Below are 14,244 nucleotides of genomic sequence, written 5' to 3' on the forward strand. Positions count from 1 at the left end.
ACACCTTCCAAGACAAGCACAGAAAGTAGACTGGGAATAAGGTAAGGCTATATTAGCAATCTCAAAGCTCTTCTCTCAGAGATACACTTCAGGCAGCAAGGCCATATCACATTCCTAAGCCTCCCCCAAAGAGTATCACCCACTGGGAACCAAGTGTGGGAATACCGGAGCCCAGGGTTAACATTTCTCATTCTAATCACCACAGCAGCTAAGTGGATAGGCCATGGGCACTGGAAGGAACGAAGATCTGGATTGTTGAGAGACTGAGAGCAGATAGACAGCGAGGCCCCCACCTTGTTTTTGCTAGTAGAGACATGAACTCCTCTGAAGGGTGGGGTGAGTTTCCCTCCCAGAGTTAACCTTTGGAGGGCAATACTTAGAGAGCTTGATTTCTGATGAAGGGGGCTTCTGGCTGAGAGAGGGGCAATATTGCCCTAATTCCAATTAATTTATCATCTACATCCTTGAATGGTACTTGGAGCCTCATTTCCTATGCTAAAGAGCAACACACTGAAGTACTTATGAAGAAAATGAATCAGAAATAAGTAAGTCTGATGAGTCAATAGCTGAGGACATGGTAGTACTGCAAAGAAGGCAAAGATGTTTGCTGACTGATGTCTGGGGGAGGTCAGGTGAATAATGCATATTTCAAGTTAAAGTATCGCCCCAAATGCCAAACCTAACCCATACAATGCCTCCATTAGAGAGTCATGAAACATCAAGCCTAATTGAGATGAAGAGAGATGCAGCATGGTACAGCAGAAGTATGACATCACATCCTACCCACATGTGTGTTACTCCATCCTGGAGTCTAACTGGTCATGCCTGTCAGCTTGTACTCACTGTCCAATATCTTGGCAGACTGTTGAAACATTATGGTAAAGCAAAAATCTACTAGGTCAGATGAGGGTGTTACATTTATGTTTCTGCTCAGGAATTGTATGAAAAGAGTCATGTGGCTCTCTGCTCCTCCCTGTTCCAGAGACTACCGCATCTTCTCATGCAGTACTAGCCTCATTCCTGAGACACTGTGGTGAATGTTGGAATGAACGGATTTGGCCACATTGGACACCTAGTTTCCAGGGCTGCCTTCATGTCTGGCAAAGTGAATATTATTGCCACTAATGTCCCTTTCATTGACCTCAACTACATGGGCTCCAGGCTCCAGTATGACTCTACCCATGGCAAGTTCAACAGCATAGTCAAGGCTGAGAACAGGAAGCTCTTCATCAACAGGAAGGCCATCACCATCTTCCAGGAGCAAGATCCTGCCAACATCAAGTGGGGTGATGCTGGTGTTGAGTATGCAGTAGAGTATGCTGGTGTCTTCACCACCATGGAGAAGGCTGGATGGGGCTCACTTAAAAAGTGGGGCCAAAGGGGTCATCATCTCCACCTTTTCTGCTGATGCTCCCATGTCTGTGATTGGTGTGGACCCTGAGAAGTATGACAACCCACCAAAAATTGTCAGCAATGCTTCCTGAACCACCAACTGCTTAGCACCCTTTGACCAACACCATCCATGACAACTTTGGCATTGTGGAAGGACTCATGACCACGGTCTACGCCATCACTGCCACCCAGAAGACTATGGATGGACCCTCTGGGAAGCTGTGGCATGACAGCCATGGGGCTTCCCAGAACATCATCCCTGCATCCACTGGTGCTGCCAAGGCTGTGGGCAAGGTCATCCCCAGAACTGAACAGGAAGCTCACAGGCATGGCCTTCCATGTTCCTACCCTCAATGTGTCTATCATGGATCTGACATGCTGTCTGGAAAAAAACTGCCAAGTATGATGACATCAAGAAGGTGGTGAAGCAGGCATGTGAGGATCCACTAAAGGGCATCCTGGTCTACACTGAGGACGAAATTTCCTCCTGGAACTTTAACAGTAATCCCCACTCTTCCACCTTTGATGCTGGGACTGGCATTGTTCTCAATGACAAGGTTGTAAAGCTCAGTTCCTGGTATAACAATGAATATGGCTACAGCAACAGGGTGGTGGACCTCATGGCCTCCAGTGAATAAGAAGTCAGCCACTCCAGCAAGGACATGAGAGCAAGAACTGGGCTGCTGAGCATTTGCTGTCCCAACTCAGCCCCCAACACTGAGCATCTCCCTCACAGTTTCCATCCCAGACCCCCAGAGTAAGAGAACACCATCAATAAAGTTCACTGCACCTCCTCCGCCCCCCCCCCAAAAAAAGAAAAGAGTCATGTAATTAACTCATTGTCCAATAAGCAAGTTAGTGCACGATATGTATAATTGGAGAGTGTATACTATGTGGGCAGTGTCTGTGGCATATAACATTGTCTAGTTTTAGGCGACACAAATGTCCTGGATCCCTCCTACTGAAGTAGCCTGCTTGTTCCTGGGTGTCTGTTTGCATCTGACTCCAAACTTCATAAACCCTCAGAACCACAGAAGGGCGTATGCATGAGTATTATGGTTAGTGATGTATTAAAGCCCCATTCCACCATTCATAAGGCTGCTTTCTAACAAAGACTATTCTTATCTTGAACATACTTGAGAATAAAGACCATGGGTTACACAGTCTGTGCCGAAAATCACCTCTAAGTTTCCTTCTGCCTACAGAATTCAGCAGTTCATGAAATTGAGAGATAATTGGACCAAGAATCTGGAAAAATAGCAGAAAAGCTGTATTCAGTATTTTCTCCTAACTCCCCCACTACCTTTTGGCAGCTCAGGGAACTCCTGAGACACAAACATAAGCACACACATACCACATACATGTGCACACACATACATGCATTTATGCCACTACACACACACACACACACATGCACGCATGCACACACTCATGCATGCACACATGCAGACACATACACCATCCTTTGAAAATGACCCATATTAAAATTTCATGAGCCTATCACCATTCCTTGCCCTGCCCTTCAGCCGATATTTCAAGGCAGGATAAGGAAGTGGCTAAAAATATAGATTTTCACAACTCATAATGCTGGTTGACTTTAGGAATGTTACTAAATGTCTCTGGTTTTGTTTTTCTAGCTATGATTAAAAGGAGATTAAAATCCATCTTTGACAGTGAGGTACAGAGAACACAGTGAGCTAAAGTATGTGAGGTATTCCTACAGGGCCTGATACACAGCATGAACTTGACACATAACTGTCATTGACTAATTGTTTATAACCACTATTATTTTATTTCCCACCATATTTTCTTGCAGCTATTGAATTGGCTGATATTGATGATCCTGCATTGACCCATCAGCACGCTGGTGTCATGATTTCACTAGGACAGTTGTGTACCATGGCCTGATCCACCAGAGCAGGAGACACAGGGCACATGGTCTCATGATTTACTTCTTCTGCAATCAGCTTTGTCTCCAGGGAATCAGTGTGACCTGAGGAGGTGCAACTTGCTTCCAAGTCTGTAGTCATTTTTGATTGTCAGGTACATAGCAACTAATTTTCTTTCCTCCTTCCCTCCCTCTCTCACTTTCTCCATGTCCCTCCCCCCCTCTCTCCCTCCCTCCCTCCCTCCCTCCATCTCCCCTCTGTCTCCCTTCCCTCCCTCCCTGTCTTTGTTCTTTCCTTCTCTTCTGTCCCATCTCCCTCCTCCCTCGCTCCCTTCCTCTCCTTTTTCCTCTCTTCCCTTTTCTTTCTTTTTGATGTTGTTTATGGGTGTGTAAAGTTTAATGTCTTTTATTCACAGAAATTAAGATAAAGTGTGTTGATTATACCCAAGGGCTTATTTTGTTAATGAGGGGTGTGAAGAAAACGTGAAGAAGCTTCAGGCTGTTGGGGAATGTTCACAGCATCCTGCAGAAAGAAGGTATGGTCACATATGATATTCATAATTTCTTACCTGGAGTGCCTGTAACAGTGATAACAGTGATTTCTTCTTTAGCTTCAGGCTGCTTGGTCCATAGTACTTGTCTCTGGTTTTCCAAAATGAAGAGTCCAAAGGTTTCCAGAAATAACATTTATTAATCAACCATAAAGCACACAATAGAAAAGGCCTTATAAGTAAAACTATATATTTATAATGCTTTATTGGTTTTTCTCCAGAACTCCACAAAACACTACAGACAGTAACAAAATAATTCAATAAATGTGAAAAACTTCCAAGATAATTATAGGACACTCTCTATCATATGTGAGCATCATCAATATCATGACCATTAGATATACTATTCAACACTATCATAGATAATCTTTCTTGAATAAAGGACATAAATTTTTAATCTGGGAATCATAACATTTACACATATCCATACACACGATAACAGCTCAGAGTAAGTGAGGCAGATCCCCAAAATGACCTGAAGTCATCTGCCTGAACATCACTTAAAGATATTACAGTGTTAACAAGATAGAGGTCAACACACTGAAGAGAAATGTAGGGGGTTCACTCGGGGGGAAAGAAGGAAAATCGGGCAATAGTTGAAGCTGTTTACATGTTTTCCATGGCCCGCTTGGCCAGATGCTCCCTCCCCTGCGCTGCCTTTTCTTGGGTGAGATACTCCAGCACTTTCATGAGCATATCTTCATCCAAGTACTGTCTGTTCAGGGTGTCTTCATTCCTCAGGGATCCTACAGGGACCCTTTTGCTCACTGTGGCCAGTTTCTCGGTTTCCTGGGAGCTTCCTTGACCCAGATGTTCCTTGATGGCCTGTTCGAGTTGCTCTTCTTCCTGAAGATCATCTTCCGAGGAGCCTGGGCTGGGCATTCTCTTCAGTTGGTTGGAATTCAGGAGCTCAGGATATTTAACTAGCATCCTGGCCAAGTACTCTCCCAGTTCTTGGTCCTTATCATTCAGGTTTTCATAGAGTGCTTGTCTGCTTTCAACATCTGGCATCCAGGCTGCTTTGGGAATCTGGCTGGCTCTAGATTTCCCAGGACCATAGGGGAGCCTCAGTAGAGCCTTGTCTTGGCTATATTGATTGGGGAAATATGGGGCCTTCTGATTTGCTGTATTTTCCATCCCTAAAAGATTTAAAATGTCCTCAGCACTGAGCCCCTCAGGCAAGGCCTCTATCATACCACGACCAGGTGCCTTGGAATACCCACCCTTGGAAAGCAGCTTACTCTGAAACATGTCGGGACGGTCTATGTCAGCCTCTGGGATGTCATCTAGGTCAACAGGAAGCTCCAGATCCTGCTCTGGCTCCACCAACCCATTTGGCTTCTCTCCAGCTTTGAGCATCTCAATTAAGTCTTCAGGGGGTATCTGCAAATTTCTGGAGATTTCAATCAGCTGATAAACAGACTGAGGATCAAGTGGTTTCTCTAGAAGCCTGGCTGCCCTGTCCCCATTTTGCCCATTCTGTGACCTCCCACTGCCCACAGCATTCACTAACCTCCTCAAGTAGGTGATGACTTTGGAGGCATCTTCTGAGAGTTGGTCTTTACTCTCTTTCTGGTTATCTTCATCCTGGAGTCCCAACTGCCCTGAACGTTTCATTTCTTCATTGATTTGTTCACTTTTTTCTGTGTTCTCTTTGCTGTCTCTCACCTCTTCCTGGGTTTGAGTCTCTATTTTCTCCTCTATGGGACTCCAGTCTTCTCCCCCCACCACATCTTCATAGGCAATGTTGTTGGTCTTGTACACATCATCCTCATCATCTGTGTAGAGCTTTTCTTCCTCATCAACCCTCTCTCGCTTCTGGTTGTTTGGCCCTGTCAGTTTCCCCAGCTCTTGGAACACAGACTCCAGGGTAGCAAGGCTCTGGGGTGTGTATTGTTCCTCTACTATTTCATTTGTGCGCTTGAAGGGGTTTTCTCTGGAATTCTCTTCATACATAAGAGGGAATCGCATGTGCTTGAGTTTCCTCTCTGGCCACTGTTGAGTCTCATAGTCTTCAGCCGTGTCCACTGGGAAGTTCTTCTCCAGATTCAAGGCAAAGGGCTTATTTTCTTTGGGGGCAGACTGAGGTTCATTTTCAGCCTGCCTCAAAGCCTCGAGTATTATCCTCATCCATTCGTCTTCACTCAGAGCATCTCTTGAGCTTTCAGCCAAGTGACTTTCTTCACTGTTTTCTTTGAGTTGAAGGGGAACAGAGATGCCTTGGTAGGGGTTGTAGTCTGGGCTGCTTTCTTCTCTGTGAGCTTGTTGTCGGAGCTTTTCGATGTACTCCAAAGCCCTGATCATTTCAGGACTAGGAAACTTCTGGACATTCTCCAATCTGAGGTCTGGTTCTCTCTGAAGCAGCTGGTTTCGCTGGAAGGAAGCTGCTTCGGCTCCAGGGATGAGGAAAATTAAGTGGACAAGAAGCAGAACTGCTCCAAATTGGTGTGTCTTAGCTTCTGCCATGCCTTAAAAATTTCCTTAAAGCACAGAAAACATGGGTTAGCACAAACGATACAAGCTAGAAGACATGATAGGAAGGAAAGAGAAGCACCTGTCACAGGGGAAATAAAAAATAATTTCATGCTATGCCTAGGAAAAATATGTAAAATTCATAAATATCTCCTATATGACCTTCACAAGCTAACTATAGGAATATCTATAGGAAAGTGATTAGTCATTTGCATCAGGCTTGTCTGGTATTCTCTTGGTTTAATAGAGAAAAATACTGACATGGGGGTTCTCAAATTTTGTGTCTTTCATTTACAAACTAGTAGTTTGACTTTTTTTTTTAATCATGTTTCTTTTCAATGAAACAAAGACTTTTTAAAATGTTGTAATTACTTCAAACAGCATTCTATTAAAAGCTTTCACAAAATAATTTCTTGTGGTACATGCACATATACATACAATTATGCCCATAAAGTTGTGCCAAAATAATAGCTCATTTAATTTATTCTCTGAATTAGCCATCCAATTTTGTTTTAGAAATACAGTGGCTGTATATGATGATATAATACAATATATTACTGTCAATAACACTCAGTACCTAGTACATGAGTCCTGGTCAACTCACCAAACAATAGCTCCAGCAGTTAGTTAAAAACCCCTAGAACCTAGGTCCTCCCTGTTCTCAGCTAGTATGCTAAAGCAAGGAAGCATTTTGTGGAAGCCTGCTATATTAATAACCTATACTGTTTAAAAACCTTCTATGCTCCAATCTTCTAATAATTGTATTATGGCTGACTTGCAAAATGCAATTATGGTTATAGTTTTCATATTCCCTCTAGTGTATAGTAAATAAACAGATGCTGCAGAGAGAACATAAGTTTACTTAACTAGTCTATTTCTAAGCTTGTGAGTGCTCAGATGCAGTTTGTCTTATGTCTGTGTCTATTTTTGTAAGGACCTGTGAAATCTTAAGTGACTCACACTGTTAGAAAAATCTTAAAATAACCACTATGTAACTCCCAATTTAGATAAACACAGACAATGTGTTGAATTCTTCCTACTTAAAAAAAAAATCTTCATTCATTTTTTTTCTCCAATACTTTAAAAATCTCACAGATGGATTAGTAAGAAGAATTGCTTGTACATTTCCTGTTTGGCAATGCTAATACTGGAGAAGCTATTTCAATCCTTACAAACTCTGTTGTAAACAAATGCATGTAAATAAGTTTACAAGTTTATTCATGACTTCAATACATCATGGTTTTGTGATAGATGAGAAGTTATATGAACACAATTTTCTGTTAGATTAGACATCAAAATGTTGCTTAGCAGATCTTACTGATAATGAATGTTATAAATTTTTTAGAGCTGTCAAATGGTTGCAAGTATAGAAACATCATTAGCATAGATACACAGACCGATTAAAATTACCACCAAGTGGGTTAGTTAAGCATACAGAGAATGCTTTCAAAATAAATAAATGCTTGCTTCAAGTAATTTGATTCATAAAATTCTGGGTGATATGATGTACTTTAAATGAAGGTTTTATATATATATATTTCATATTATTTCAGAATTGATTTAGCTTTGACAATCTTCACCACTGTCATTTTAAATGTAATCTATAAAACCAATATTAAGTGTATTTGATTTGAAACCATTATCTTGACATATTCTTAACACATCTTATCATATAGATTACAAGATTACCTGTAAAACCATACTTTGGAGGGAGGTTTTTCTGTTGGATTAGAACAGAATACTCATTGCAGTTTGAACCAGAGCCTGACTAGCTTGCCATTTTATCCCTGAATTTAGGTTTACCTTGGATGACACTGTTATTGCCTTTAAAACTTAAATTACTTCATTTCCCCTGTAGCATTTCTTGCAAGAGTGAAGATGCCTTTAATATTGTACTATCTTATCTGGTATTGTTTGATTTAGACTTTAATGTTCTGAAATCCAAATGGTAGGAACATTGTTTCCTCCCTGGGCAGCTGTTATTGAATCCTCTTAGAGTAAAAATGTCTTTCTGATGAAATCAGCTGGGAACATTGACACTGTAGCACTAACACATGCAAATGTATCTAATCCAAACAATCCAACTAGTTAAGATAAACAAAAACAAATTTGTCTCAGTCAACCTCTTCAGCAAAGTAACATATCAGCTTTTCCAACCAAAGCATAGTAATTGCAATCATAATCTATACAGCTCTCTGTGTTTTCTTTCCTGGATTCAAAGTTATCATTTCTCTGTAATTCATAGTCACATACATACAGCCTTTTCTCCAAGGTAATAGTTCACCTTTGAAAAAGAAAGAAAGAAATGTTCAAAATCATTCTAAGCTACTTTCTCAGAACTAAAATCAGTGCATAATAACAGAAGCCCTTCTGGAATATACCAGTTCATAAAATAATTAATAGTTAATTCAGAGTTCCCGTAAGGTGAACATCAAATAAAAAATACAAATTCAAATTGTTTGCCTCTGTGACTCATGTGGTTAATGGCATTTGAATTCCTGTAAACTAACTGTGAAGAATATTAAGCATATAAATCATATAAATTATATGCCTGGTTCTGTATCTGACTGTTGGGAGAAAAACAACACAATACGGAAAAGAATCAAAACATCAGGCTTGGTTAACTTTACATTAATCGGTGTGTTGACACTAAAATCCCTAACTTTTCCACTTTCCTTGCATACAGTTTTTTTCAATAACATTATAGTTAATGAATATTCTCCGGCAATCCTGTAAATCACAGACTCTCATTTATGCAATCATATAGAGTATCCTTGCCTGGAAAGCAGCAGGTTGCCCTTCAGTCATATTATCAATATAAGCTTGCCAAACTGTCTTTTTTCTCCCATTTGGGAAACCAAAGGAGGACACGCAATTGAGAACTTTCCAGTAAATCGAAGAGAAAGCAGTCTTACCTTGGTCTTAGAAGGCCTGGATGGCTCTAAGCCTGCTCCTCCGCCGCTGGGTGAGGTCTCGGGCAGTTTCAGCACCGGACAGCTCCTCTGCTTATAGCGAGTCTGGGCGCCTGACTCCGCATTCCACGCTGACGTCACCGGCTCAGCCTCAAACCCCAGCGCAGGCAAGCTTTTTCAAAGAATCCGAGAGAAAATAATCACTTTAGATTTTTTTTTTTCTCGGCGTTGCATGCTTACGCCACCTGTCTTGTGTAGCAAAAACTACACTTTTTTTTTCTTTTTTTTCTTCTCCTTTTATCAGAATCGCCGAGGCTCAAAATAAAATGTTCGGCAAAAATTCCCTTAAAAGAAATCTGTCAGCTAGACATGACTAATTGCAAAGCCATTTCGTTTGTTTTCACGCCTTGTTTAGAAAGGTTTCTTGTGACTGTTGCCATGTCCTTGTCATAAGAGTTTTACAGATAATGACTATCCTTTTACTCTTGCCCATAAAGAAATGCGTTCTCATTTCCTGGCGCAGGCCACAACGAACAGAACATTGAGACTATGAAAGGCCATATTTCATGTCATGACTCCAGGCAACATTCTTTTAAAATTCTTGCTTGTTTGAACAACAACAACAAAAAGGTAAGATGCTTACTTTTTATATGAGATCGACTCAAACACCTTCAGCACAGTGTTTGAAATGCACGAACTAGATGTTCCAGTTCAGCAGTTGATACTTCCATGTGAGAACATTCAAATCTTTAACAATATCTGGTGTTGCAAGAGGTGGCTAAGAAATTGTGTGCTCAAGAAAATATGTCTGCTTACCAGGAAGGGGAGAAAAGCAATTTTTTTCACTGTGAGAGGGGAAAACAATGACATTCAAACAACTGGAATCCTCTTGCCATCAAGAGTATAGTACTGCAAAAATATTTTTGTTTTTTGGATGAATAAGTCGAGTTGAATACCTTCAAGAAATGAGACCAATCCAAGGAATAATATGGAAGTTAACTCATAGCCTCTTGGATTTTATAATTCATAGTCATGGTTGAGCTTTGCCATAAAACCTGATTATGTACTTTAATAATTTATACAGATCTAAAATGTTAACCTCATTTTATTAAAGATGTGGGTCCTCCAACCCTCTGTATTGAAATCTATTTTGAGAACATGAAAGAATCTTGTTGTGTGAGGTCCTTTAAAAGGCTCTGCTAGCTGAACAATCACATTCTGATTTTATCTACCCACCAACTAACTTATGCTTAATGAGGTTTCAGATATATTGTGATCTTCTGGGGACAGAAAAATGAATGTAACTTTCTGGCTTTAAGAAGACTTTAGTCAATCAGAGGGAATGAAAAATAGATTGTTTTAATGTACTTTGGCAAGCACCAAGAAGTAGGTTAGCCAGAAGGATCTGAAAGATTTGTCATTTACTAGTTGATTCTATTTGATGGAGGAGGATGGGGGAAGACCTCCAGATAAATAGGCCTAAGCTGATCTCTCAGCTTCAGTTTTGTAAGACTTCTAGATAAATCAAAACACAGTTGAACTGTTCAAATCTTATGAATGTTAAATAAATACTGAAAGAGTTTAAAAACTTATGAGGTTAAAAGACTCTCCCAGGAGGTTGTCCTCACCGATCCCTATATGCTCCCATCAGGTATGGATGGATTCACATGGAACTCACCAGTACATTCTAGAGTTACAGGACCAATGCACTGATGTATTTGTGCTTCACAATGAGTTTTTATAGCACAGTCAAGTGCTACACTGAAGAGATTTGAGTACACAGGGTTTGTTTATCAAGGCAAGATCTTTGTGACATCAGATCATTCGCTTGTGTCCTAGCTTTATACACATATTCTCCAAGTCTTAACAAAGACCTGAATAGTCGGTCTGGGTTTCACCTAATTTTTTGTCTAGCAGTTCTCTATGTTTAGTTGAACTCACCAGTATCAACATAGCCTTAGAGAATTGCACATGGTTAGTTATTCTTAAAGGATGAGTTGATTCAGTGTAGATCCAAAACTCCATCCAGAAAGAAAGTCACTCTTGTCCAGGTTAGTTCACTCATACCCTTCTGTACTTATTGGGCAAAGACCAAGTACCATAGTATTTTAAAGTTCTGAAAGACAGCCTCTTACCTACAAATGTCTTTAATAATCGAAAAGACAGGTTAAGTTGAGACAGCTCAGTAAAATGCTTGCTACTCAAGCATAGGGACCTGAGATCAATCCCTTGCGTCCATGTAAGAGCCAGATGCAAAGCATATGATTTCTATCCCCAGAACTGAGATGGCAGAGACAAATAGATTCCTAGGACTTGGCCAGTTGCTAAGTCATCAAGCTCCAGATTCGGTGGGAAAAAAAAGAAGTGGAACACAATTGAGAAAAAAAAATAGTGTGAACATCTGATTTCTACACACATGAATACATTTGCAATCATAAGAACATACATGTGTGTACATAGAGAAACAATTCACCATGCATGCCAAACTTTGTCCAAGTGTTCAAGAAGTGAGTTGTCAGGTGTAGACCACTGAGATGGACTAATTCCACCAGGGTTAAGATCCAGAAAGAGCCATTGGATAGGTGATTGAGCTCCCCTACCTTATGATGCTAATGATAGATTACTTTTATTTTTTATTTTTTATTTTGTGTGTGTGTGTGTGTGTGTGTGTGTGTGTGTGTGTGTGTGTGTGTAGGTGTTTTGCCTGAATGTGTGTCTATGCAGTATGTCCACGCAGTGCCTGAAGAATCCAGAAGAGGGCATGAGATCCCCTGGAACAAGAGTCACAGACAGTTGTGAGCTGCCATGTAGGTGCTGGGAATCGAACCAGGGTCCTATGGAAGAACAGTGCTATTAGCCACTGAGCCATCTCTTTAGCCCTCCATAGATCCCTTTTTTTATTGAGATCCATTGTATTCTATGCACCATACTTTGAGCCTAGTTTAGTCTTCCTAAAAACTACAACAGATAACTATTTTTGGTCTCTATTTAACAAATTAAGAAACTAAGGTTCATAAATAAATAAACTATGATTTCTCAGCTCATAATTGGTAAAAGTAAGATTGAAACCTAGATCTTTCCACAAGTATGTCCTCAGTAAAGCTTATGATTCAAGCACTGGCTAGGTGATGTCAGCAGAGGAATGAATATGGCATTAAAGACCCAAGACTAAAAGTTGGAGGAAAATTCTCAAGGACTATCTGGTCACTGTTGAAGTAACATGGCTTTGACTGCCATTCAGAGCAGCACAAAGTCAAAGCAACAATTAACATTGGATTATCTCTTTGATGTGAGAATCTATACTGTCTCATAAATGACAACACACTTATGAATTTTGGAAAATGCTATTCACCAGCCTGGTTTCTTTTTAATAGTTTCTTCAGTGTGTTGCATTTAACCTTCTCTAAATCGTGAAATTTTCCCAAGTGCTTATTGGTTTCTAAATGGAGCTACTCCCCATGAGAAATTTCTTTACAGAGGGAACTAAAATGGAATAATATGTGGAAATCAACCTCTTTATGGATGTGAAATATTTGAGCATGTGCAAAGTATTACAAATAACCTAGACATATCTTATAGTGCTGAGCCTGAGAGAAGAACATTCGAGACATTCCTTACAAAAATTTAATTTGCAGTTCAGTCTGAGCCTTCAAGAAATGAATCTCTGTATCATGAGCATTTTCAACATAATTATGCACTATGTAAGATAATGGTTTTTACTAAATTAGCTTGCAGCCTCACCATGGTGCCACCAAGTTCAAGCTAATCATTCACAATTTAGGTAATTAGACTAGACTAATTTATTTCTATCCTCAGAATTTCTTCAAATTTTGGTCACTTTATTGTGATATTAAATTTCATATTCATCCAGACCAGGATTTTAATTTTCCTATCATTTTTACCAGCAATCCCCTACCTTAGTAATTATTTAACATAGGACCTTTCTTCCACTTCATTGCATTTCTCATTTCATTTCAATTTATATGAAACCAATTAAGATCCTGAAAGCCAAAGTGTCTTAGAAGTCCCCATTCTCTCTTCTCTGCTCTGTTTCCTTCCTTGGCCTTCCGTCTCTTAAGGGAGACTCCTCTAGGACTAGGCCTCCATCAATGACACCCATGAGTTAAGGCCCTCCTAAGTTCTCCAGGCTGTGAAGGGCAGGGGAGGCTGAGCCTTCTAGACCTCGGCTAGCTTTCATTGCTTCCTCATACCCCTCTGTCTTCCTCTGACTTCTTGGCTTTTCCACCTCTGGGACCACTCTGTACTCCTCGATGCTTTGCTTCCATGTCTAAACTTCTTTTAGGAATTCTATGTTTACTTTTTTAAGCAAACGTTCTCATCATAAGATAGAGTTTAAAAAAAAAAAAAACTCACTCTACATGAATAAGGGGCTGGAGAGATGGCTCAGCAGTTAAAAGCGCACACTGTTCTTGAAGAAGACCCAAGCTTGGCTCTCAGTACCCACATCAGATGGTCCTCCAGTGCCTGTAACTCCAACTCCAGAGGAACTGACACACTCTCCCAGCCTCTGTGGGCTTATGAGCTCCTGTGCACACACCCACACAGAGACACATACACACAATTAATGACAAAATTTAAAAAATAACAGTGAAGTATTTTTCTACCTCCCTTGAAAGGCTATGGCCCATCAAATTTCTTTTTAGAGAGTACAAAAAAAAAAAAAAAAAACAGAAACAGGATATGTTTTTATTTAATTTAATTACTATACAGTAATTCCACAGATAAAATCCCATTGCTTCTGAGAAGTGGGATCTCTGTCTGTCATTATCCCCCTGTGCCTAGCCCTGAACCTTGGACATAAATGCTGGCCAAAAGTAGAGTATGTTTAGTTGATTCTCATTCCTCCTGCCAAAGCTTCACACAGTTTCTCTTGAAGTTTTGAATGCTCTCAAAGTGTCTTTATGCAAATGAACTGTCTTTACTCATCTAAGCTTCAAGGTATGCTGGTAAATCACATTTAGACTATTTTTTTTTTTCTTGAAAGGAAATTTTTCTCACTAAACTATGT

General features: G+C 40.2%; 1 protein-coding gene and 1 pseudogene across 1 annotated transcript; one reads left to right on the plus strand and one right to left on the minus strand.

Annotated features, from left to right (window-relative positions):
• Positions 1-314: 314 nt before the first annotated feature.
• Positions 315-2,030, plus strand: LOC118573043 (annotated as a pseudogene).
• A 1,921-nt stretch (positions 2,031-3,951) lies between these two features.
• Positions 3,952-9,382, minus strand: Scg2 (secretogranin II). Its single transcript, XM_036173300.1, has 2 exons — positions 9,219-9,382; positions 3,952-6,311 (listed from the first exon to the last, which is right to left on the minus strand). Exon 2 carries the CDS (start codon positions 6,295-6,297, stop codon positions 4,438-4,440), a length of 1,860 nt encoding a protein of 619 aa, XP_036029193.1. The 5' UTR covers positions 6,298-6,311; positions 9,219-9,382; the 3' UTR covers positions 3,952-4,437.
• Positions 9,383-14,244: the final 4,862 nt, after the last annotated feature.

The sequence above is a fragment of the Onychomys torridus genome, chromosome 23 (assembly GCF_903995425.1).
Source record: "Onychomys torridus chromosome 23, mOncTor1.1, whole genome shotgun sequence".
Classification (NCBI taxonomy): domain Eukaryota; kingdom Metazoa; phylum Chordata; class Mammalia; order Rodentia; family Cricetidae; genus Onychomys; species Onychomys torridus.